This window comes from Bicyclus anynana, chromosome 8, assembly GCF_947172395.1.
Source record: "Bicyclus anynana chromosome 8, ilBicAnyn1.1, whole genome shotgun sequence".
Taxonomy (NCBI): domain Eukaryota; kingdom Metazoa; phylum Arthropoda; class Insecta; order Lepidoptera; family Nymphalidae; genus Bicyclus; species Bicyclus anynana.
In genome coordinates, this window is record NC_069090.1 from 1,979,025 (window position 1) to 2,006,552 (window position 27,528).

Here is a 27,528-nt window from a genome sequence, read left to right on the forward strand (position 1 = left end):
CGAAAGGAGTGTGGATTTCATCATACTACTAACAAGTTAGCCCGCTTCTATCTTAGCTTGCATCATCACTTTCGATCAGATGAGATTGTAGTCAAGGGGCAACTTGTAGAGAATAAAAAAATCCTCAAAATATAGATGGGTAAAGACATGATTACCATTACAGAATATTTGGAAAGATATATTTAAAAATTTATTCACCTATACAATTAGAGAGCGTTTTCAAAAAAAAAACTTCCAGGCGGCTTTTTTCCGACATTTCCAACAATAATACACAAAATATTGATGACAAATTGTATATCGAAATCTCCCTCATATATCACTCTATCTATTGGTGAAATTCCCATGAAAATCCGTTCAGTGATCTTTTAGTATATTATGAAAAGATAAACAGACGCGGCTCAGGAGTTGGCTTAGCAATAATTGTATAGAAAACTAAATAACACTATTTAAAACAAAACAACTTTGTAAGTATCATTGGCTTTATTGAACTCTCATTCCAGTTAATATAATAAATAATACATTAAAAAAGAGATTCCAGAAAACGTCTGACAAACCCAATATTAGCGACGAACCACAGAGCATAACCCCGGATAGCTACCGTCACCACTTGGTCCAAGAGCTTCATTCTAAAAAGAAAAAAAATAATATACAGTTAGCAAAAAACTCGGAAGTGTATTTTTAAAAAAGGTTGAACAAAGGTTTTGATGCACAATATTTGTCAGAATACAAATCATAATGTTACTTAAATAAGACCCTAGAATTGCAGAGAATACCATACGCAGTCCAAGAGGCTTGTGACTGTGGGTATAGGTTTAAGGGATCCCTTCCGACTAACCAAAACTCACCTTCACTGCTCAAGCTATTCTATCCCAAGTAATCTATTCTCAATAACTCCTGACAGGATTACACAACAGGGCTGTGGACGGGTCGAACGCCACGAGATGCCGATCGCACGGCAAGCGCTCTATATCGCTAATCGCTCCCCTCTCTAACTCCCACTTTTACGGAACAGGAGCCAACATAAGATTGAGCGACGTCATATCCGTCTCAGACTACTATTTGCTACAATTTGATTTTGAAAAAAAAAAAAAAGAAAGTATGAAAAACTGTATATAATACATCAAACACTTGGACAAGTCACCAAAACGATACCAGCAATTTATTCTACGCTAACTCATAAGTGCACATCATAGTAGATTAGAGGCTTGTGAAGATATGCAAAGGCAAAAAAGGTGATAACTCTTATATCAATATTGTTTTATTAAGTTTGCCCTACATTGGAGCAGCTAAGCCATATATCGTTCTCTTCGTTATGGCGATAGCGGTATTTTAGATGCCGCCGCTATTCGTCGACAAAATCTTACTCTTCGTCCTCACGTATGTTTGTTACTCTTCCACGCTACTGAACCGATTTGAGTCAAATTTTCATCCCGGAAAAAATCACAACATCACACGAATAGAGTTGCAAGCATCCGCTAGTTAATAACAAGAACTAACCTTTTCAAATGAGCCTTGGCTTTTGGAAGATTTTCCATTTTCTCGTTCAAAATATACTCTTTCCCTCCAATACAAGCGTTTTTGAAGAATTCGTATGGATCTAAAGTCTCCATTAAGTAATAAAAGTGATCTCGGTCCTCCTCCTTGATTTTCTCTCGAAGCTCTACTATATTGTTGTTTGTGAATGTCCATTGCTGCAGTACAAAGTATTGTACGGCCAGATTGCCTATATAGATGCGTCTTTGGATTTTGACCATCCTGCAAAATAACACTAGTCAAAATTAAAAATTCATACCATACCTAAAAAATTTATACCTTGATAAATTATATGCCTTCCTCATCAATCATTTTATGTTTTGGAAAAAAGCGCATGAAAATCCGTTCAGCAAAAAGATAGAAGAACGGCAGATTTAGTTTTATAATATGTATAAACATTGATGTATGCGTCAGTGTGTATTTAGCTTGGCAAATTCGTTCGTAACACTTCCGATGCCTCACGCGCACGATTTTATACCCGCACAGTCATTCCCTCTGCCCGCGCGCACGAGCTCATACCCGCGCAGTCCTTCCCCTCCCGTCGCCCGCATATCATGGGAATGTCATCAACGAACTTGCCAAACTAAAGATAATTAGTTACACCACAGCTGATTTTTATTTACATATATTAGAAAATAACCTGATACATAGTTTAATAAAACAATAAATAAATATCACTCACATTGGCTTGTTACCAGTAATCCTCAACACCAAATCGACCAAAATAGCTGGCAATAGATGATAGAGTAACACCTGCAAATTGTAATAAGGGTAACATTTATCAATTGTAATAAAGGTAACATTTATCAATTGTAATAAAGGTAACATTATCAATTGTAATAAAGGTAACATTTATCAATTGTAATAAAGGTACATTTATCAATTGTAATAAAGGTAACATTTATCAATTGTAATAAAGGTAACATTATCAATTGTAATAAAGGTAACATTTATCAATTGTAATAAAGGTACATTTATCAATTGTAATAAAGGTAACATTTATCAATTGTAATAAAGGTACATTTATCAATTGTAATAAAGGTAACATTTATCAATTGTAATAAAGGTAACATTTATCAATTGTAATAAAGGTAACATTTATCAATTGTAATAAAGGTCACATTTAACAATTGTAATAAAGGTAACATTATCAATTGTAATAAAGGTAACATTTATCAATTGTAATAAAGGTAACATTATCAATTGTAATAAAGGTAACATTTATCAATTGTAATAAAGGTACATTTATCAATTGTAATAAAGGTAACATTTATCAATTGTAATAAAGGTAACATTATCAATTGTAATAAAGGTAACATTTATCAATTGTAATAAAGGTACATTTATCAATTGTAATAAAGGTACATTTATCAATTGTAATTAATGAAAACTATTTGTGAAATGAATACAAAAGATGTATTAATAAACACTTTAATCAGCGGAATTATGATTAGTAAAGTATAAGTAAAACAAAGATGCGATTTGGATTATATTGGAACCCGTCCGATGCAATGGCAGAAGTGAGAGAAAAAGCAATAGACAGCACATTTGACAGTGACACATGACACGAGCGTTCCAAATGTCAGATGATGGCTGCGTTCACTTTAACATCCTCCCTTGAACGCAGTCCCATGGCTTCCAGGAACATCTGGTGCTTCGGCTTCGGCAGGGCTTTGGTCAGGCAGTCCGCTATCATCGAATCAGTGCCCACATATGATAGCTCGATGTCACCACATTGAACTTTGTCTCGTAGGAAGTGATGGCGGACATCAATATGTTTACTTCTAGCATGATAGTTAAAAGTACCTGTAAGTTTAATTGCACTTTGATTATCACAGAACATATTTATAGATGTAGCCTTTACACAAGGCCAAAACTCAGTATGTAGCTGCTTTAGCCACATAGCTTCCTGAGCAGCTGCTGCGAGTGCCATATACTCTGCTTCAGTGGTGGATAAGGCAACAGTATGTTGCCTTTTTGAGTTCCATGATATGGCAGCACCCTGAAATTTGAAAATATATCCAGTACATGACTTCCTGTCTTCTGAACACGATGCCCAATCAGAGTCGGAAAAACCTGTAATATCTTCATTGATATTCCTTCTATAACAGAGCTGGAGGTTCTTTGTACCTTGTAAGTATCGAAATAACCTCTTAATAGCATTCCAATGCTCTGCAGTAGGTGAATTGTTATAACGACACAGTGTATGTACAGCATAACATATATCTGGACGAGTTCCCTGTGAAATATATAGTAAACAGCCCGTAGCTTCTTGGTAAGGTATGTTTTCCATTTTTTCAGAAGTTGAAAACTTTATATTTGGTTCCATTGGGGTTCCAACAGAGTTACATTGTTCCATGCCAAAACGTTTCAATGTACTCTCTATGTAATTTGTTTGATCTATAGCTATTCCTTCAGTACTATATGTAATACATAATCCAATATAGCAATAAGCAATTCCAAGCTCCTTCATTTTGAAGTTATTCTTCATTTCAAATTTTATTTTGTTTGCAGACTCTGAACAGTTATAGAATAGCAAGATATCATCCACATAAACTGTTATAAACATAATATTTGTGTTTCCATGTTTATAATAAACACAAGGGTCTATCCTTGACTTTGAGAATCCAATATTATTCAAAAAGTTGTCCAGCTTCAAATTCCATGTTCTACTGGCTTGTTTCAAACCATAGATAGATTTGTTTAATTTACAAACATTTTTAGTCCCATCTTCATATCTGGCTGGTTGGGACATATATAGTTCAACATCTATGTCACCCTGTAAAAATGCTGTAACAGCGTCCAGCTGTTCTATCTTGAGCTGATGTTTAGTTGCAATTGCAAATAGGTATCTTATAGAAGTTAATCTCACAACTGGTGCATATACCTCATTGTAATCAATATATTGCCTCTGCTGATATCCTTTTATAACCAATCTAGCTTTGTATCTAGAAACTTTTCCATTTGAATCTATTTTAGTTTTAAACACCCACTTGCACGGTATAGCAACCTTCTCAGGAGGGAGTTCCGAGAGAGTCCATGTATTATTTTCCAATAATGACTTGTATTCATCATCCATGGCGTCAATCCATTTCTGTGAATTTTCACACTGCAACGCTTGCTCTAGAGTTTCAGGGTCAGACTCAATTGACGAGCTCATATCTTCATTCTGACAGAGAAAGGTAGGCATTACTTTGCGTCTTCTTGGTCTTAAATTCTTACTGCACACAGGTGTCTCACTTATAGTAATGGAATGCTCCGGGACATAATCTTCATCATTTGGATTGACAGTCTCCAATGTATCATTAAAGCTTTCTGAGCTGTTTGTGGTGTCATCTAAATTCTTTAAACATTCGCTGTCTTGAGATTCTGTAAGTGGTACTAGAATAAAATCTTTGTTCACACTCTCCTCTATGAACACAACATCTCTACTCCTCATGATTTTTCCTTCAGCTTTATCAAACAATCTGTAACCTTTAGATTCCGGGCAATAACCAACAAAATAAGTTCTTTTGACTTACTGTCCCATTTCAATCTCTTCTCTTTTGGGACATGCATCATAGCTTTACAACCAAACACTTTCATATTGCTGATATTGGGTTTGATGCCAGTCCATACCTCTTCAGGCGTTTTAAACTGTAAGGACTTTGTAGGACTTCTGTTGATTATATATGCAGCTGTAGCTACCGCCTCGGCCCAAAACATCTTAGGTAAGCTGGAATTCATAAGCATACACTTAGAGCGTTCTACTAATGTTCGATTCATCCTCTCGCTCATACCGTTCTGTTCAGGAGTATAGGGTATTGTCAACTGACGTTTAATACCTGAATTTCTACAAAAATTATCAAATGCCTCATTAACATATTCTTTGCCATTATCACATCTTAGTGTTTTAATTTTTGCATTTAATTGATTTTCTACAAAATTCTTAAATACTTTAAACCAGTGTTCTTGAAAGGCTGCCTTGTTTGTTTGCCTTTCAGACATGTGTTGCATACCACATTGTCCTTACTCGACTCTATATCTGCTCCATCTGTGGACTCGTTAAGTTTCTGAAGATCATTATAATTTAGATGACCCATCCTTTGATGCCATAAATGTAATGTAGACAATAAAGCAAAGGTTTCATTATGAACTACATACAAATTGTTCCTTGTATATCCTGTGAGAATTAATTTAGAATCTTTATATACTTTGCAACAATCCTTCGTAAACTTCACTTGACAGTTATTCTGTGTTATCTGACGAACTGACAGTAAATTGACAGCTAATTCGGGCACATACAGAACATTTTTGACCTGTATAGTACCTATTTTCTCTTTATTCTCACTATTATATGTTTCTATATTTACTTTACCACAGCCTTTTACTGTTAATATTTTATTATCTGCTACCTTAATGTTTGTTACCGAAGCAGGTCCAAAGTCATATAGCCATTCTCTCTTGTTTGTCATGTGCATCGCAGCTCCTGAATCAATGTACCAGCATCCATTTTCCAACCCAGGCGAGGCTGGAAACGCTGCAACATAGCTGGAAGAAGAAGTATTGTTAATTTCTGACTTATTCTTTTGATTTGAGCTGTTAGATGTACAATATTTGGCTATGTGATTATATTTATTACACCGAAAGCAGCGGGGACCTTTATTGTTCGCTTTGGAACCTGAACATTTGCTCTTTGCCTTGCTTTTGTGAAAGTTTGAGAAAAAAACTGATGAGTTGTCTGGAGCCTTTACATCCTGTAAAATTTTCGTTTTTACCAGATCAGCAGTGATAGCCACACCTGAGCTTTCCATCGCCATAATCATAGGTTTGTATGATTCTGGTAGCCCGGCCAATAAAAGTGTTCCGAGCCACTCATCATCTACGATGAATTTAATGTTACGGAGCTTGTGTGCACATGTGATTATTTTATTAACGTAAATTTCTATGCTACCACAACTCTCCAAGTCTGTCGTGATTAGCTCACGCAAGAGACCTACCTTTCTCAACAGGCCTGAGTCGTCAAAAGCCCTTCTTAAGTTATCCCATACCTCCTTCGCACTCTTTGCTTCCTGTATGTGAATATAATTCATTGGTTCCACAAGAAGGACGATTTTAGATCTTGCCTTTATGTCTTCCTCCTTCGTAAGCGTTGCATCCGGCGCCACGTCGATGCACTTCCAAAGATTTTCGTGCTCCAAATATGTTTTTACGGCAAAACTCCACGTGCCATAATTGTCGCGCCCAGATAATCTTTCAATTGGGGCGAAACCGTGTGCGCCTGCGACGGCCATTTTTGATCGATATTTTAACACCGATCTAATCCAAATGCATCCGCGTGGTGAAACGTTTTTTAAGACTTTTACGTATTCTAAACTAATCGGGCGTCTGGGCCCATAACCTAATGAAAACTATTTGTGAAATGAATACAAAAGATGTATTAATAAACACTTTAATCAGCGGAATTATGATTAGTAAAGTATAAGTAAAACAAAGATGCGATTTGGATTATATTGGAACCCGTCCGATGCAATGGCAGAAGTGAGAGAAAAAGCAATAGACAGCACATTTGACAGTGACACATGACACGAGCGTTCCAAATGTCAGATGATGGCTGCGTTCACTTTAACAGTAATAAAGGTAACATTTATCAATTGTAATAAATGTAACATTTATCAATTGTAATAAAGGTAACATTATCAATTGTAATAAAGGTAACATTTATCAATTGTAATAAAGGTACATTTATCAATTGTAATAAAGGTAACATTTATCAATTGTAATAAAGGTAACATTATCAATTGTAATAAAGGTAACATTTATCAATTGTAATAAAGGTACATTTATCAATTGTAATAAAGGTAACATTTATCAATTGTAATAAAGGTAACATTTATCAATTGTAATAAAGGTAACATTATCAATTGTAATAAAGGTAACATTTATCAATTGTAATAAAGGTACATTTATCAATTGTAATAAAGGTAACATTTATCAATTGTAATAAAGGTAACATTATCAATTGTAATAAAGGTAACATTTATCAATTGTAATAAAGGTACATTTATCAATTGTAATAAAGGTAACATTTATCAATTGTAATAAAGGTACATTTATCAATTGTAATAAAGGTAACATTTATCAATTGTAATAAAGGTAACATTTATCAATTGTAATAAAGGTAACATTTATCAATTGTAATAAAGGTCACATTTAACAATTGTAATAAAGGTAACATTATCAATTGTAATAAAGGTAACATTTATCAATTGTAATAAAGGTAACATTATCAATTGTAATAAAGGTAACATTTATCAATTGTAATAAAGGTACATTTATCAATTGTAATAAAGGTAACATTTATCAATTGTAATAAAGGTAACATTATCAATTGTAATAAAGGTAACATTTATCAATTGTAATAAAGGTACATTTATCAATTGTAATAAAAGTACATTTATCAATTGTAATAAAGGTAACATTTATCAATTGTAATAAATGTAACATTTATCAATTGTAATAAAGGTAACATTTATCAATTGTAATAAAGGTAACATTTATCAATTGTAATAAAGGTCACATTTAACAATTGCAATAAAGGTTTATTGACGCAAACGTAGTTCCCATTCATGTGAAAATAAAGGTATAAAATATAGTCATGTACACTCACAAATAACATGGCCTTCTAATGTTAAAAGAATTTTCAAAATCGGTTCAGTAGATCCAGAGATAACCCCCCACATCATCACAAACTTTACCTCTTTATAATATTAGCATACAAATACAAACAAGCGGTAAACTAGGTTTGTGATAAATCGGGGAACATAAATAATAAATCTAAAGAAAACCTTCTCTCGAGAACTAATAACACTAAGTTCTCAATTTCCCCCAAAACTTTAATCCGAAGTTCTAACACTAAAGCTCTATCTTTTGGGTTTTGTTGACCCTATAAGAACTTAAATGACTTTGTTCTGTGTCTACTAGGTCCAGGCAGCAGAACCTGCCTTGAAAACCGGTGGTAGAGTCATTACAAATTGTCAAACTTGACTCGGCTCCGCTACCACGCTCCGCTTAGTGGACTGGCAGCCTTAGTCAGTTACTCACCTTCATATTGTATACAAACTTGGACGTAGTCAATGACCCGCCAGCGTACCACAACATCCCCTCTAAGGGTATTTCGTGGATGATTTTCTTGCCCACCTCCACAATTTCCCCCATTGACAATCCCTTAATTTTATGACTTTGGGACACGTTGTATACTTCAATCTCGTCTGTTGGTTTTAATCTATATAAAAAAAAATATTATTCATCATTATCAGTATATTTCTACGATCTAAGAGCCAGAAGCCTTCCTCCAATTAGGAGCATGGAGCTTCGAGTTTGGACCTACCATGTTGTGTAAAAAGTTGTGAGATCCATGTAATATCAAGTCGGTTACTTTATTCAGTCTGTACTTGAGAACCGCCCTGAACAATCTTTATAAATATATGTATATTACTTGTAATATACAATGTGCTTTCAAGCGATGCATCATCACTTATAATCAGGTGAGATTGTAGTCAAGGGCTAAGGGGAACCGATTGCTGAACGTGCTGTCCAAGAAACGCAGGTGTTCTCTAAACTCCACCAACTTCCCAACTCCTGGTTGAGAATTTTCAGTAAACATTTCAATAAAAAAGTATTGCATATTTCAACGCCTGATCCTCTTGGTCCGAAGTCACATCAACTTTCAGACAATTCAAACTTAGAATACCCCTCTATTTTACGAAGGGGTATTTTTATTCTTTACAAGTTAGCCCTTGAATACAATCTCACCTGATGATAAGTCATGAGTAATCTAAGATGAAAGCGGGCTAACTTGTAAGGAGTAGAATGAAAATCCGTCCCTTTCGGTTTTTACACAACATCGTACTGTAACGCTGAATTACTTGGCGATACGTCTTTGCCAGCAAGGTGGTCTAACCATGGCCGAAGCCTCCCACCAGCCAAACCTGGACCAATTAAGAAAATCTCAATCATCCCAGACGGGGATTAAACCCAGGACCTGCTCCTAGAGGAAGTCACGAGGTTAAAATGAATTACTTACTTCTGGGTACCTCTTGCCCATGCAGCGGCTATAAAAGTTTTTATACAGATGTCAACTGGCATGTAATCTGCTTGCAGGTCCGGGTTCGTATACAGTGACCGTAAAATTCCTGGAAGTATTAAATTCCATATTTACCATCACCACAAACAACTCTTATTCGGCTCACTGTTGAGCACGAGTCTCCTCTTATTGATGAGAGGTCTAATAGTAGACCACGCCCCGAACTTTTCAGTTGTGTATATTTTAAGAAACTAAATATCACGTGTCTCAAACGGTGAAGGAAAAACATCGTGAGGAAACCTGCATACCAGAGAATTTTCTTAATTCTCTGCGAGGGCGATGTCTGCCAATCCTCATTGGGCTAGCGTGGTGGACTATTGGCCTAACCCCTCTCATTCTGAGAGGAGACTCGAACTCAGCAATGAGCCAAATATGGGTTGATAATGATGATGCAGGTGTCCTCACTATGTTTTTTTTTAATTTCTTAAAATGCACCTAACTAAAAAGTTGGAGGTGCATGCCCCGGACCGGACTTGAAACTATATCTTCCAGTGGCGAAGGATGAAGGAAGAGGTCAGTATCCACTGGCCCTTCACAGTTGTATATTTATTATACTTAATAAGTTTTAGTGATATTGCTTAAAACCTCATTTTTAATGGATTAAGGGACCAGGCCGTCATCAAAACCTGAAAGTTTGTCAGCCTATGCCATAGGCAAGCATGGTCGGTAAGTATTCGGAATTTGGTCCATGGTAGCTTTAGGCGATGATGGTAGGTATTATCCAAAGATAAGATGTATTTTCTTTAATTTTACACACTTGGCTTCGTTGCAACCCTTCACTGATGATTAAATCCTACCCACATCACATCACATCATCACAGCTTCTTAAACTACAATGATAGTTACCTTTTCCACTAGCTATAATCATTCCAACTGGTCCATTGAGATTTTCTATCCATCCTACTGATGGTTCATTCAAACTTGATATCACTGAAAAACAATGCAAAATCGCTTACAAATCGAGTTACTGTTAAAACCCTTTTAGGAGTCGATACACAAGATTATAATAAACATCATAAAACCCCTTTTGGGGGACGATACACAAGATCATAATAAACACCATAAAACCCCTTTAGTAGACGATACACAAGAAGAATTGAAGCATCGTGGTGAGTGTATTATCTAGCTTTAAATGTTTTTCTGTTAAAAAGATACCTTAATTCTGTACTGAACTATTAAAATAATCTATTAAAATGGTGATGAAGATGATGACCTTACTTGATATAAATCTGACTAACTCGTATAACTTGATCAGATGGTAAAAGTGACCAAACTCCTTCAATATTCAAAATTCTAAATTCATTTATTTCAATTAGGCTTAGTTTACAAGCACTTTTGAAAAGTCAGAATTATGTCATAATTTAATTTAATCTAATGGTGCTAATAATAGTCGAAAACATTAATTTAAAGTTACGAGGGTTCCAAATGCGCCTTGGTCTTGAGAAGAGCCCACAACAAACTCAGCCAAGGTTTATTTTTTTTGTTTATTAATTTTTTTTTGTTTATTTTCCATTTATTTTCCACAGAAGAATGTTATATTTTCTTTGAGTGTTTTCAAAGAAGTTAAAGTCGAACTATGGCTTGGCAAGTTCATTGATGAAACTCCCATGATATGCGGGCGACGGGAGGGGAAGGACTGCGCGGGTAATGAAGTCATGCGTGCGGGGCATCAAAATGTTACGAACAACTTCGCCAAGCTATAATGTCAAACAGGCTTGGTGTCCTATTTAGACTTTCGAAGCAAATGTCCTTACCAATGGACGGTCTCATGATGACGATAGGCAGTTTGCCCTTTTGCTCGGCCATGACATGTTCAGCCAACTGTTTTGTAAAAGTATACGTGTTTGGAAGCTCTCCTAGATATCTGCAATAGCAAATAAAATACAAGACATTACAGCCTCAGAGGAAAGGCCAAATTTGAAGGCGGTGCTCAGCCAGTGTCGTGTTAATTTAAGCCGTTTATGAAAGAACACTGCTTGAAAAACCTAAATCTTTATTATAATTGCTTGAATTAATACATTGTCGGGTTACAACCGCCTTCAAATTGATCAGCAGGTAATATACTTAAAAGTTCGCTTACTTAGCCGTGACTATGTTAAGGGTATTGTCGTCGATGTTGTCACAAATTTCCAGAGTGTCTCTCCAATCCGCGAAGGCTGGATAAATGACTTCCTCGATACACTCCCGGTTTGTGTTCGCGTAGGATGTTGACACGTGGATCAGCGCCTGCAGGTTGTTTTACGGTAAGACATGACGTTGATGAGATTTCTGGTGCAGGGAGGCTATTCTGTAACGATGTTTTCATCACTTCGACAGTGTGAGCTTCGAACTCGTATCAATCGCTCTCTATCCATGCAGTGTTAGACAGAGAGCGAGAGATTGAGGTGAATTCGAAACTTGCACTTGCGAGTTATACCAGACATCGTTACTTAATAGCCCTCCAGTTGGTACTGGTGTGGTTTTCAACTGAGAGGCCCCGGCAATTCCCAGCTCGAGTCAGTTTAGGATTTTATATTCTCTAAATTGGCCCAGGTCTGTTGTGGTGGTATCGGCCGTGGTTAGTCAGATGTATGGAAATAATTTACTTGGAAGAACCAGGTAACCTCGCTTCCATTTTAGACTGCTTCGCATCCTAACATCAAGGGTCAAGGGCAGTCTTGAGATAATATGACATAGAAAAAAATAACATCCATGTAACAAGTAATTTATGTGGATAAATACTACCCATAAGAATTAACTTACCCATAAAAATAGCAAGGCATGGGGAACACGTCCAACAATGCTTGTAACCGTTAAATTATGTGTCTATAATTCTACAGGCAACCATTCCATTCACGCATGGCGTTTCTTAGTGGCAGCAATAAATATGGTAATAGTCCTATCAGAAACCAATTTTATCACACAGGATCTAGTAAACTAAGTTACTGATCATCATCATCATTAAAAGCCGATGGACGTCATCTGTTGTACATAGGCCACTTGCATGGACTTCTAAACACAACAGTCTTGAGCCACCAGCATCTAGTTCCAGCCACTTCGTGCAACCCGCTTGATGTCCTCGGTCTACCTAGTGGTCGGTCGACCATTACTTTCCGGCGTAGGATCGCCATTCCAGCACCCACATCCATCGGCTCTTCGAACTATGTGACCTGCCCATTGCCACTTCAGCTTCGCGACTCGCTGAGCTATGTCAGTGACTTCTTCTTCTTCTGCGGATCTCCTCATTTCTGATTCGTTCACTTTGAGCTTTTTTATGAGGGTTACAGTTAGCGACAAAAATTCAGATTCGTATTTAGGTATGTAATGTTAGAATGAAACTCTCACAAGAGTCCCTCCTTAGTCGAGAAACTCTTAACAAATTGGCCGTGACTCGAGGTCATCACGTATTAAAGCTAAGTGAATAAAATAATAAGGCCAATACTAACTTCCAAATTTCTGACTTCCTTTGCAAGTTCAACAATCTCTCTCGTACCCCGAAGATTTAGCTTGGCTGCTTTTTTCAATGAATCATAAAACCTGGAATGTAGATTTTCATTTATATAATAATTGGCCGACCCGTCGCTTTAACCCGCGTAGTTCCCTTTCCCGTGAGAATACGTTGATATAACATAGCCTATGACACTCACAAATAACGTGGCATTTTAAGTAGATCCAGAGATTACCCGTTACAATAGGTACCACAAACATTACCTCTTCATAATATTGGTATAGATGATCATATGATTGTAATTTCTGAATAACAATGCAAAATTTCAAAATCCGAAGTTAAGAAGAGTTAAAATATAACTTGCAAGATCTCCTCTAACTTTAACATACAACACACTGACAAGGTAGGGTAAAAGCTTGTACAATACGCTGTCTCCCAGATGCAAAAATTGTTCTTAAATACATCAATCGTAGATCGTTAGATGGGCCTCAAAGCGTCGCGGAATTGTCATTGGTTTCGCACAAGAGAAGTGTGTTACGAGTGATGACGTACATCACTCGTAACACACTTCTCTTGTGCTCTTCATCCATGTTGTGGCTTGTGTTTTTATACTTCCAAAATGAACACAAAGACATAATTAAAGGATTAAAATAAAAATAAAATAGTAAAATTTTTAAGTCCATGTCCACTCACAGCACGCGCTTGTTACGTACTAAGATAAGATGTGCGTCTTTGGGTAATGACATAAAACTGTGCTTTCTTTAGTATGAAGGGGCCCATCTAACGATTTATATCGATGCCTAAATAATTGCAAAGAATACCTGACGCTAGCAGCCACATGGAAGATGATGTTAGTTCTGTTCACTATAAGGGTCCGATCATCAGCACCAATTCCTACAATAACAACTCTTTGTCAATTTAATTTTACAAGCCATTTTTAACCGACTTCAAAAAAAAGGAGGAGGTTCTCAATTCGAGTGTATGTTTTTTTTTGTATGTATGTTAACTGATTACTCGAAGATGCCTGGAGCGATTTGAATAATTCTTTTTTGTTTGAAAGGGTATACTCCTGATGTGGTCCCATTGTCACTATATCAGAATCTGATGATGGGATTCTGGAGGAATCGAGGGGAACTTTCAAAAATCGTAAGGTCAACTAACTTAGCGTTTTATATTTTTTCCATTAACCTCTTTACAGTACTAGTTCTTTACAGCAGTACAACTAAGTGAAGGTCTGGAGTCGATCTGATGATTGAGTCGAAACACACACGAGGGAACTCTTTAACGGTTTACAACAGTTACCTTGTGTTTGGATTTGATTAATTTGTATCGATAAATGGGTTCTGTATATCATATTATGTTCTAACCGATGATCAGTTTGAAGACGGTACTAAACCGGTGTTGTTAATTGAAGCCGTTTCTGAAAGAACTACATGAAAGAACACTGGCTGAAAAACCAAAATCTTTATGATATTCTTACATGGCTTGAATAAATCCATCATCGGGCTAGCACCGCATTCAAACTGATCATCAGTTAAAACGTAATATGTTAAATAGAATTTAGTATGATGTTATTTTTCGCTTTTTGGTTTAGTCAGTATGTTTTATGTTTTTGAAGTCGGTTGAATTTTTTTCTTATACGACATGGCCCTTCGGCCCACGAACAAAATATTTATTCATGACCAATGATTATACTGCTCAAACTTTCATGGTGAGTGAGGACAAAATTATGTAGCGAAAATGGTGGACCTCTTTCGTTGCGAGATCTAGCCTACATCAATGGTTAATTATATTGTGTGTTTGTGTTATTACCTAAACCTAGTTCACTACAATCTCCGGCAATGAAAAACACCTTCTTCTGGAAAATATCTGGCTTCTCCTTCCTCAGTCGATCGAAACACTGGAAAATGAAAACAGATCAATATTAATATAGAAAATATACACGATACAAAGGAAAAAAAAGGACATGTCCCAATTTTGTATAGAAGCTGGGCGTTTATTCTGAGTGTCAACTAAGCAGAACAAATTATTTTTATCTTAAAAGAACATAAAATATAGGGCTTAAAACCCAAAATAAAAACATTTTTGCAATCTCACTATTCTTTCAATATTTCTCCCCAGATTAGTTTTTGTGATTCTTGGCCTAAAAGTTAGTTTATTTTTAATGTGAGATCTACCATTTTTGTTCGGCACAGCAAGTTTTACCCTATTCAGCAACTCAGAGTTGTCTATTTTAAAATTAACAATTTTGTGCAAAAAAACAAAGGTCTATCTCTATATCTATCTCTACGGTTAGATAGTGAAGCCGTTTTATAAAATTTTAAAAGATCATTATACTTGGTTCTTTCCTTCAATATTTTATCTTTAAATGCTAAATGTCTTAAAAACTTTTTTGTACTCTTTCAATTTTATCCTTATGTTCTTGATAATACGGATTCCATGCTACTGAACAGTATTCAAGTCTACTTCTGATCATTGTATTAAATAAGGCTAATTTTGTTGATGAATTTTTAAATTCTTTTGTATTTTTAATAATAAAACCTAATAACAATAGATAATGCTTGATGTTTTCGGTCCACCTAGCCTATCTATATAATAGATAGATATATGACCGTTTTGTTTGGAAGTCCAAGCAAGATGCCTATGTCCAGCAGTGGACGTCCATCGGCTGATGATGATGATGATGATGATAAAGATAGATAGGCTTTGGAGGAATGTAAGGTACTCGCCTTAGAGGAATACATAGCTGCCAGTCGATCCTCTGCATTCACACCGCCCTTGTCTCTCAACAGTAAATATATTCTGTCCAGTTCAGAGCAGGAGTACAACAGTTTCTCTACTAAAACCTTGCCCATAAAACCTGCAATTAAAACACAACAATGACATAAATTTGACGGCCTCCGTGGCGCAGTGGTATGCGCGTTGGATATACAAGACGGAAGTCCTGGGTTCGATCCTCGGCTGGGCAGAGTGAGATTTTCTTAATTTGTCCAGGTCTGGCTGGTGGAAGGCTTTGGCCGTGGCTAGTTACCACCCTACCGGCAAAGACGTACCGCCAAGCGATTTAGCGTTCCGGTACGATGCCGTGTAGAAACCGAAAGGGGTGTGGATTTTCATCCTCCTCCTAACAAGTTAGCCCGCTTCCATCTTAGACTGCATCATCACTTACCATCAGGTGAGATTGTAGTCAAGGGCTCACTTGTAAAGAATTAAAAAAAAAATACGAATGTCACGCAGTGCCACATGCGTAGTTCCCGTAGAAATATGAGTATAAAATATCGCCTATGTCACTCGCTGATGATGTAGCTTTTCAATGGTGAAAAAATATTTCAAATAATATATAATAATTTATTTATTTTGCAATTATCCGCGGAAAGCCGACGAACCCATGCGTCAACGTCACCCAGGTCCGACAAAATACTCTCTACGTACGTTTCACCCCGAAATCACAGCATGCTCAGGAGATATTGACTCTACAACGTGCAATTGCACGTGCAATTTTCGCGGACAATAGCAAAATAAATAAATTATTGTATATTCATGATGAACTTTCGCAAAGTAACGCCTGCTTCTATCCAAAATTTCAAATAAGTTAAGCTATTTTGGCGTAAAAACATAATAAACAAACAATGCTATAATTTCTTCCGGTATTTTAAAAACAACGCAGTTAAAACCGCTTATAACTAGTAAGATATAAATTTAATAAATACCTGAACCACCAGTAATGAAAATGGTCTTCCCTTTATAATATTCGTAGATAGATGGCGCGTTGTCCATGTCTCGGTCTTTCAGGAAACTCATTTTCTCTTTATAACAAACTGGAACATAATTTTCAAAAAATCATACAGCGGTAGGTCGTGATTCTAAAAGCAAATTAACTCTAGCATAGCGAGGTTCTATTTGGTAGATCAGGAGGGCTAATTCTGTAAAGATGTTCTGTATAGCTCGCAAGTTCGAGTTACGAATTCACTTCTATCTCTCTGTCTAACACGATACTATAGGAAGAGAAAGATAGAGGTGCATTTCAAACTCGCACTACAGAAAATCTCGTTACAGAATAACCCTCCAGATGGTGCAAAAAATAAATAGTTATATTATTTCCACTTTCAGTGGTGGGGAAAACTACAGTTTTTGGACGCGATTACTTTGGTTTAAAAAAATTGTCATAGAATATTTTTTTTGAAAATCGAAAAATAATAATAAAATATACCTTAAAAATATAAAAAAAACCGCGTTTCACGGCGTGAGAAAAGAGTTGGAAAGTATTTTTTTTGCAATTTGTAACCCGTAGGTTATTTTCGTGGCTATGGCCTATAGTGGTATTCCGTAACTATGTTTTATATTTAACTCGACAGATTGTGTTTCGTATATATCTGTTTCTATCTATTGTGTCGTGTCAGACAGAGAGAGACAGAGACAAATTCGAAATTTACACAATATTACAAAAATGTCGTTAGGTACAGAATAGCGCTACTGAAAAGTGTACCTTTCAAGGTATACGTAAAATCGGGTGAATTTTCTGCTAGTACTTTTTTATAATATTTCTTTTTAAAAAAATATTCGCCATATCTTTTTTTTAATATGACCAATATTCTCATTCCTCTCCAAGTAGTAGGGAAAGACTATAAGGAGTGGATACGACAATAGACTAATGGGACGGGTATCGAACCAGCACCCCTCTCGGTGATGAGTCCAACCGCTCTTACCATTGAGCTATTGAGAACCCCGCAGTTTCACCCGCATTCTCATTCCCGTGGAAATGCGGGGATAAAATAAAAAAAATTATAAAAGCATAAGTTACTCCTTTATAATGTATTTTTCCATTGATGAAAGAATTTTTAAAATCAGCCTTTTAGTTTGCCCTCTATGCAAACAAGCATTGAAAACTTTCCTCTATAAAATATTAGTAGGTATATAAAATTAGTAATAGACAATTAAAATACGCTTCTGACTGAAACGAAAAAGTAGTGATAGACATTTAAAATCCGCTTCCACAGAACATTAATGAAACAAATCAAAGTTAAACACTTACATAAATTAAATTCCTTCAAAATTAGAATCAATAGTTCCCGAAACTTATGAATACTTGAATTAATGGATAGTCAATGTGTCACCGATAGAACTTGACGGCGTAAGGTCAGGAGTCGCACTTGGCTATTCAGTTCTCAATAGTCGATACAATGACGTGATTACTAAACGCTTTTATAACCAACGACAATAGGAGTTTGTCGCATACGACTTTATGTCGTACGTGTCTATTTGGGGCAAATTCAGCACTCAAATCAATGTGACCTTTAGTGGGATTAGTTACTATAATTTTGAGGCAAATTCAGAACTCAACTCAATGTGTACTCAACTAAATCCATACCTACATATTTCCGAATAATATATGATAGTTTGTATGGCTGTTTATTACTCTTTTACACAGAAGCAACTGTAAAGCATTTGGCTGGAATTTGACGCGGATATTCATTATTCTTTTGATGAATACGTTGTTTGTGATTAAGTGAAAATATTACTTTAAAGTAATTAATATACATAACTTATGAATTTAATAGAAAATATTAAAACAACTGAGTAGTGTTACAATAATTAAAACAGTTATAGTTGACCAACTGGTAAAGTTTACTTGGAGCAGCAACTTTTTTACAAATTCCGTAACGCTATGTTACGGAATTACGGAATATTAAAGAGTCCTAAAACCAAAAAAGTGTAGTTTATTATGGAAATACAATACATATGTATCCACTAGCCAAATCCCGTGAGAATACGGCGATAAAATATAGCGTGGCTTTCTAGTGGTAAAAGAATTTTCAAAAGTTTTCAAAACCCTACAATACAATCAATCTTACCTCTTTATAATATTAGTGGATATAGACAGATTTGGTACACCAACAAAGTGGTAATATTAAAACTTGAAAAAACACATTCTGTTACATTACCTGTCGTACATATACCTAGATCTTCAAAAATATTGCAGGAACGCCATTTGTGCTTTATTAAAGTTTAAAGTATCTACTAATTGTATCTATGACTATTATTTTCTTGACGTTACTATACTAGGTAGGTACTCTTAATTTAGTGTCCGATATCGTATCGTGATGCATAAAAAGTATTCAATGGAAGCGACCATAGCTGGTGCCTACTCATTCATTATGCATTATGCGCGAGTAAGTACTCTTTTATAAAACAGTGAGATTGCACTATTGTGCAAAACAACTTGAACCAAATACAATTACTTCGTCTGAAGTCTTATTACGTCATGCTGACCCATATTTTAAGACACGTAAACAAAATTGCTGCTTCCAATTAATTCCAATTGTTAGGAGAATGTAGACGCAGGAAATGTATTCGGCTATTATAACATGGCTAAGTTCTATATTAGAATGGCTGTCCAGGGTGATTCTGGTGGAATTTAGCCTGTTTTTTTTTAAAGAATATTTGTCATATTTTTTAAATATGACCAATGTACCCATTCCCCTCCAACTAGTCGGGAAAGAATGTATTAGGAGTGGGTACGACAATAGACCGACGGGGCGGAGATCGAACCACCACCCCTCGGTGCTGAGTTCGACCGCTCTTACCGTTGAGCTATTGAGGCTATATAGGTTTGGATGAGCAGGGAAAATATATATATTTTTTTATTCTTTACAAGTTAGTCCTTGACTACAATCTCACCCGGTAAGTGATGACGCAGTCTAAGATGGAAGAGGGCTAAATTGTTAGGAGGAGGATGAAAATCCACACCCCTTTCGGTTTCTACACGCTAACGCTAACGCTTTGAAAACTGCAAAATTATATGGGAATGACAGATCTGATCAATATTTTGATCACGTGACGTCATTGTTGAAGCAGTGACAGAAAGCGTAGTGTTGGTCGACCCCCCACTAGGTGGACCGAGGATATCAAAAGGGTTGCAGGGAGACGCTGGATGCTGGCGGCTCGAGACCGTTGTGCTTGGAGATCCATGCAAGAGGCCTATGTCCAGCAATGGACGTCTATCGGCTGATAAGGTAAGGTAAGGACGTTATTAGTAATTAACATCTGTTACTGATTGTAAAGGGTTTTAGATTTCCCGCCAACATTGCATTATTTATAGCAGTGTGGTGGGAATAAACTGCATATCACCCACTATAGGGGCCTCTCTCAAAAAGAATCTAATTAAGATGGTAATGTACATGTCGTAACATTTTTATGTTCTAGACAGGTATCATAATTAAAACTAGTCTAGATTTCAAAAGAAATTGTAAAATTTACGAACTTAGTAATTTAAATTGTGTTTTTGGAAGGATTAGCAAATTGTTAGTCTGAGATTGTTGCATTTTTCGCTGGAAAAAAAATAACCATTCCAATTATGAAATTTTTCATTCCTCCATGCTTATTAATATTGTAGACATCATAGATATAAGAGTCGGTACAGAGTACGGTTGATATAGATAATATGATTGGAAATATGTAAAAACTTTTTTGTCTGTTTTTGTGTCAAAAAATGTCAAATACATAGGTCAAATCTCTGGAAATATGAAATATTTGATCTCGGTCTGGGGTTAATAATGTGAAATTCGTGTCATTATTTTTGTTTACAAATACAAAATCATTTCGATTTTTTTATATTTTTGAGTATTTATTTACTTTTTGAAGTGTTATTAACATGGCAAAGAAAGATAAAAAAGTGAGTTCACATTCTTAAAATATTTCTTATGTTTAACTGTGTGACTGGTTATTTGTAAAGCACCATTCATCATCATTATCAACCCATATTCGGCTCACTACTGAGCTCGAATATCCTCTCAGAATAAGAGGGGTTAGGCCAATAGACCATCAGGATGGCCCAATGCAGATTGGCAGACTTCACACAAAGAGAGACTTAAGAAAATTCTCAGATATGCAGGTTTGCTCACGATGTTTTTCCTTCACCGGTCGAGACACGTGGACATGACATTAAATTTCTTAAAATCCACACAACCGAAAAGTTGGAGGTGCATGCCCCGGACTGGATTCGAACCCACACCCTCCGGAATTGGAGGCAGAGGTCATATCGACTAGGTTTTTTAATAACACAAATACATCGATTATTTCAATGGCCTATCAGTGCCAGGCCTCTTGCAGTAGGTCTCAAAGATGCCTCTTTACAGAAGATGCAATATGGATACTCCAATTAGGGTTGGCGGCAATGATAATTTTATACTATAGATAGGTTACGTCCGACGTCCGAAAAAGCGATCCGAATTTAGCGACTCCACTGACTCCATCCATTATATATTTATGTGTATATAGTTTTTACACTTCCTGAACACACAACTCGACATTGTAGATGATATTTAGGTATTATTTGTTTAATAACGTTCATTGCGTAAGCGACGGATTGAAATTACGAGTAAGTCAAGTTTTCCACATTTGTTCGTCTCAGTTTTGATGCGCTAGTGTCACATCTCTAGTGTATTTGTGGAGGATTTTGGAGAGTCCAAACCACAGGGATTGACGCGTAAATAAAAACAAGTATATCTTGTTAAGTAGAGGTGCGATCGCTTCAAGCTTCGGGAGTGAAGTGTGTGAAATATTATTGGGGTTCTGACTATGGAAATATGGCAATGTAATGCAGTACAGATGATATTAATACTTAACAATATAATATTAATACTTAATATTATTGGGTAATCAGTTTATATCAACTACTCTTATAACTAGTATAGTAACTATATAGGAATACACTTAAATATGCATATATTTATTAGGAAGTAAGGAAGGAAATAACTAGTTAACTTATACCTACTTAACATCCTATGCATATCCTAAGAAAGTAATCATAATATATATATATGTATATATATATATATATATATATATATATATATATATAACTACCAATTCTTGTTGACGATATTATTGCTATATATATAATATATATATAGCAATAATATCGTCAACAAGAATTGGTAGTTCTTAACTACGTCTAACAATTCTTATCAATACTCGTAATTTATTAGATGATATATTCCATTTCTTTATTTTCAGGTAAAAAAGGAAGAGCCACCTGGTTTGAATGATTTTAGTATCGATTTAATATAGTAGCTATGTTTTCTTAAATGTCAAGGAAACTTTCCAAACACCTAGAATGTTTTTTAATTAAATGAAGATTAAACACATGCCGTAAATTATACTTGTAAAAAGGGTCTTAATGTAATATGAATGTATAAAATATATATCTTAAACCTAAAAAAAATCTACAAGCAGACGACCGCGACTTTGTCCGCGTGGAATTTAGTTTTTCACAAATCCCTCGGGAACCATGGATTTTTCCAAGATAAAAAAATAGCCAAATCGCTTCAGTAGTAGCGGCGTTAATGAGTAACAAACATTCATCCAAACATCCATACAAACTTTCGCGTTTATAATATTAGTATCGCTATCTCAGGCAAACTCAGACTAATTATAATAAGGACCTGCCTCGCTAGACATTACTTTTCTGTCAAAGTATATCACGATCTAATGCGATTATAAAAACTGTCTCTATAGAATCGATGTTTCATAGATGTAATCGTGTTCGTCGGTTAAAGAATTCCGTAAAAAAAGTTTTGTTGTGTAGTTAAATACCTAGTATAAAAAATTGGCGAAATTTCTAGTTAGGTAGTAAACTAGAAGTTTCGCCCGATTTTTACACTTTTACTTTACTAATATTATAAAAAGCTGAAGAGTTTGTTTGTTTGTTCGTTTGATTGAACGCGCTAATCTCAGGAACTACTGGTCCGATTTGAAAAATTATTTCAGTGTTAGATAAACCATTTATCGAGGAAGGCTATAGGTTATTTTATCCCCGTATTCCTACTGGAACGGGAATCACGCGGATGAAACCGCCCGGCGTCTACTAGTAAGATAAATAACTAATCTGAGCTCGTGTTCTTCAGAAAATGAGAGACAATTTTCTTCGTGAATTGGGGAGTAATAAAGACTAGTCTTTATTTAATTAGTCTGAGCAGGCCAATGATCCATAAATCGCGGCTTACTACTAAATACGAATACCTCGCAAGGATAATAAAGCTGTATTCTGCTAAGTTGGCCAAATAGGGTACTGTAAAATGCCTTACTTTGTATACATTTACACATTTTATATGTACCTACACCATGCATTACCATATAATACTTATGTATTATAATATAATGGTAATTTAAGTGATTTGAATGTGTAAAACAGTTGTAATATAGTCATTGTTGTGCAAGCAAATCTACCTAACGCAACGGGTAGCGATGACAAAGATTGTACTAATATCTTGTGACAGAGGAAACATCTCGAGCAGTTCCCGGGATTTGTGACCTTGGGTGTAGGTTTAAAGGTTCCTTTGAAGCGTTAATTAACCATAGCTGGGCATTAACTCGTTAATCCGTTAATCGTTAATTAACGAAGTTAACATTTTGCTTAACGGATTAACTTTTAAGTTAACTTTTAAAAATGTTAACGGACCCGTTAACTTCCGTTAATATGCAGAAGCCCGTTAATGGTTAATCCAATGCCTACTATTTACTATTAACAGGTTTAGACAAGTAAGACATTTAGGTTTTTTTTTTCAAAGATATCAACAAATTACTATATTTATGTTAAAATTATAGATAAAATCAACTAAAATCAATTTATGGCACTTTTCCCCAGTGCTCACCCTTATTTTACCAATGGGGATCTCACACAATGATATAAAAATGCAATATTAACCAGTCATATTAACGGATTAACGATTAACGTTAACTTGCGTTAATTCTTCCGGAATGTAACGCTTTAACGAAGCTAACTTTTTTTGTAGCGGATTATCGATTAACGAAGTTAACTATTTGATTGACGGTGCCCAGCTATGTAATTAACACTCACCTTCACTGTCCAATTCTCCGTGACTTACACTAAATAATTTGACCAATAACACTACAAAACTTTACTGAGCACAAAAACACATAATAACACAAACAATGTGAATGGTACACTTTTAAACAATAACAAAGAATTACTGAGAACTGAACTGTAATCGCCAATTACCCTCTTATTTATACTATCACTGTTGTAACAACTTAATGCTATCTAATGGTAAGTGGAACCAAGTGCGGGCCAAATAAATAGAAAATAATTATACTACTCGGACTATAGCCGCCCTCGCTACGCTCGTGCGTCTAAATACCTCAGGAATTGATTCTTTCCACCCTCGGTTAATAATCTACTATTCTTTGATCCAGCTCACATATTACAACACCAATTAAAAGTGACCTTTGGGGATTTTAAAAATTATAATTTTAACTTGTTATATGGATATGACTTCTACCGTAATAGGGCGTAGGTTCGAGTCCAGTCCGGGGCATGCACTTCCAACTTTTCAGTTATGTGCATTTTATGATATTAAATTTTAGTGAAAGAAAGACATCGAGAGAAAATCTTAATTCTCTACGTGTGTAAAGTATACCAATCCGCATTGGGCCAGCGTGGTGTACTATTGGCCTAACCTCTCTCATTCTGAGAGGAGACTCGATCTCAGCAGTGAGCCGAATATGACGTATTGATAATGATGATGACGTGATAGTTCCGATGAGGATTTTTTTAATATTGCTATTATCACACAAAGTAACAAGACACAATTATCCGCCCTCTTTAATATAACGCGAGTATATGGTCGGATAATTGTGCCTCTGAGTATACTTATTAATGTTAGGTGAAGGCGCATAACATATCTACCTTTGAAAGACGCCGGCAGCCACGATGGCGAAACACCGCACCAACATCAGACGAATCAGCAATCAGCAAAGCAGACAGAACTGAACACGATTCATCTCTTAGCCTCATAATATATCTACAGAATCACAGTCATAACAACTTTTTATAAATAAAGCTGATTCTAAAAATACAAAATGTAAATATATGTATATTTACATTTACATATTAAATAATAATCTGTTAGACTTTGTATAATTGTCTAAAATAAGTGCCTATCTTACAACTCAAGACGTGCGACTTCGTCCGCGTAGAAACCTTGTACCATGACACTTTCATTATGATCATTTTTGTACCTATGCATTTCTCGATTTTTATTTGAAATATTTTCTTGTTTCGTCCTTTTTAGACCACTATTTTACGTAGTTGGGTTACAGTTTTTAATTTTTTTTATCGTTTTCTAATCAGTCACACTAGCCATGCAATTACATCAAGTTTTTTTTTAAATTGTATATAAATTAGGAGTAAGCTAATACTAAAGCAACTTCGTGAAAGTAACAGGGAATCTGCGATCATTACTTTCGAGTGATTTAAAGGGTCAGATTTGCGGCACTGCCACGGATCCCTGAAAAACGCCCCATACAAAATGGTACGATTCAATGACGTCGTAGGTCATAATGATCGTGAGATTTGTATGGGCGTTCAAACAAAATTACTAATATCTTTGTTATTTGTGTGTTTATGTTTATAGTTCATATATTGAAAAATGACTCATTTAGAATTTTGGATTAGTTCTCAATAATTCTAAAGGGGCGATATATTCTGTGACCGCACGAACTGTAGGTACTACCGCATTTTAAAGATCTCGTATATTTTTGACTAAATATTATACTATTGACCAGAGGAGGAGGTTTTTTAGTCGGTAGTGGTTACCCGAGCCCGACTTACCGGGGCAGACCATCAGGCCCTGATGATACGTAAATGTATTTTTCCGAAACCTCTAAGGAAAAAAAAAAACATACATACATACATACATTTTACCGTGCATACATGCATACATGCATGCATGCATGCTTGTATGCACAGTAAAAATGGATTAAAGTTTTTTTATATAAATTGACTAGCGGACGCCCGCGACTTCGTCCGCGTAAATTCGATGTCAACTTTACTACTACCCCTACCCTACCCTACCCCAAACTTACCCCTACCCTACCCCTACCTTACCCACACCCTACCCCCATCCTACCCCTACCCTCCCCGTACCCTATCCCTTTCCTACCCCTATCCCACCCGTACCCCTATCTCATGCTTATCCTACTCTACCCTACCACTTCCCTATCCTACCCGTACCTCTACCCTACCACTACCCTAAACCCCGCCCTAAACCTACCCTACCCCTACGCTTCCCTACCCGTTCCCTACCCTACCCTGTAACTTCTCTATCTTACTCCTACCCTTAGCAAAATCGGTCCAGTCCTTCGAGAGTGGTGGTATGACCAAGAGAAATAGAGACTTCTATGCTAATAATATAAAGAGGTAAAGTTCGTGTGGTTGTAGGAGGTAATCTCTGGATCTACTGGACCGATTTGGAAAATTGTTTTACCAATAGAAAGCTACGTTATTTGCAAGTGTCATAGGCTATGTTTGATCCCCATATTCACACGGGAACGGGAACTACGTAAATGAAAGCGCAAGGCGTCATATAGCGGAATTTCTGGGACTTTTAGAAATTTTGTATTATCTCCGAAACTATTAAAGTAATTAACATATTATAAAGGCATATCTTATCTCCATAATATCCTTGTGATTATAAAATAATTTATTTTAATAAGGATTAAAGTTTATTTGTATAAATAATGACGTAAACCTAAGTATATAAAATTAATAATTTTTAAAACACGAAAGGTACTATATCTGCTAATATATAGAAGATAGATATATGGTGTCGTGGACTTTTTTGTAGAACTTTTAAAGATACGTAAAGTCTCCATACATTAATTTAAATTTTACACAATAGTTAAGGCAGCGCATGCGAATAAGTCTGTTTAAGAGGATTTTCAGTCTGACCTGTATGACAAAAACTGTGATAACTCGGCTAATATATATATGATACCATGATATAATATATGCCTATAGCACTCCCCGTTATTGTAGCATTCTACTGGTGAAAGAATTTTTAAAATCGGACCAGTAGTTCCGAAGATTACCCCATTTAAAAAATGTGACAAACTTACAAACTTACAAACTTTACCTCTTTATAATATTAGTATAGATTATATTTAAAGTTGTATATATATACATATACATATATATTATATAAAATACATAATACATGTGAAAATATAATATAGAAGGGGGTAAAATATAGGGGTTGAAAGTTTACATCGATTTGAACGCGGACGATCGAAAAAGAAGAAGAAAACATAGGCTACTTTTTCTCTTAGAAAAATCCATGGTTCCCGCGGGATTTATAAAAAAACTAAATTCCATGCGGACGAAGTCGCGGGCATCCGCTAGTTATGCTTGTTTTGCATTATGTTTTGCTAAAGTTACACGTGCACAGTCATAGGTATTTAGAACTAGGACCTCACTATACAGCTAAGCTTGAAAAAAGCATTAGAAAAACTGTTTTATTAATAATTTTGCCGTCAGCTAAAGTAAATTGCAAAATTATAAATACCTCATTCTTAATGAATTTATTATAACATTTACGAGTACTTAACAAGTTAAGGTAACATTCCGATTTTGGCGACCGTGACG

The 27,528-nt window shown here is 35.6% G+C and overlaps 2 protein-coding genes across 4 annotated transcripts in view; one reads left to right on the plus strand and one right to left on the minus strand.

Annotated features, from left to right (window-relative positions):
- Positions 1-467: 467 nt before the first annotated feature.
- The window catches only part of LOC112045132 (fatty acyl-CoA reductase 1), a 29,112-nt gene continuing 2,051 nt past the window's right edge, over positions 468-27,528 (minus strand). The window contains exons 1-14 of one of the 3 annotated variants that reach the window (XM_052882760.1): positions 24,793-24,918; positions 16,796-16,903; positions 15,815-15,945; positions 14,898-14,985; positions 13,907-13,979; positions 13,084-13,174; positions 11,739-11,884; positions 11,413-11,522; positions 10,505-10,588; positions 9,599-9,707; positions 8,617-8,797; positions 2,216-2,286; positions 1,498-1,755; positions 468-626 (exon numbers count right to left, since the gene is read on the minus strand). In XM_052882760.1, coding sequence (XP_052738720.1) covers positions 521-626; positions 1,498-1,755; positions 2,216-2,286; positions 8,617-8,797; positions 9,599-9,707; positions 10,505-10,588; positions 11,413-11,522; positions 11,739-11,884; positions 13,084-13,174; positions 13,907-13,979; positions 14,898-14,985; positions 15,815-15,945; positions 16,796-16,886 — 1,539 coding nt within the window. In that variant the 5' untranslated portion in view covers positions 16,887-16,903; positions 24,793-24,918 and the 3' untranslated portion in view covers positions 468-520. Of the gene's footprint in view, positions 627-1,497; positions 1,756-2,215; positions 2,287-8,616; positions 8,798-9,598; positions 9,708-10,504; positions 10,589-11,412; positions 11,523-11,738; positions 11,885-13,083; positions 13,175-13,906; positions 13,980-14,897; positions 14,986-15,814; positions 15,946-16,795; positions 16,904-18,117; positions 18,247-24,792; positions 24,919-27,528 lie in introns of those variants that run through there. The other 2 variants (XM_052882758.1, XM_052882759.1) reach the window with 2 other exon arrangements.
- Positions 20,737-27,528, plus strand: part of LOC112045114 (dynein axonemal intermediate chain 7-like) — a 37,935-nt gene continuing 31,143 nt past the window's right edge. The window contains exons 1-2 of the mRNA XM_052882846.1: positions 20,737-20,757; positions 22,101-22,122. Coding sequence (XP_052738806.1) covers positions 20,737-20,757; positions 22,101-22,122 — 43 coding nt within the window. The remainder of the gene's footprint in view (positions 20,758-22,100; positions 22,123-27,528) is intronic.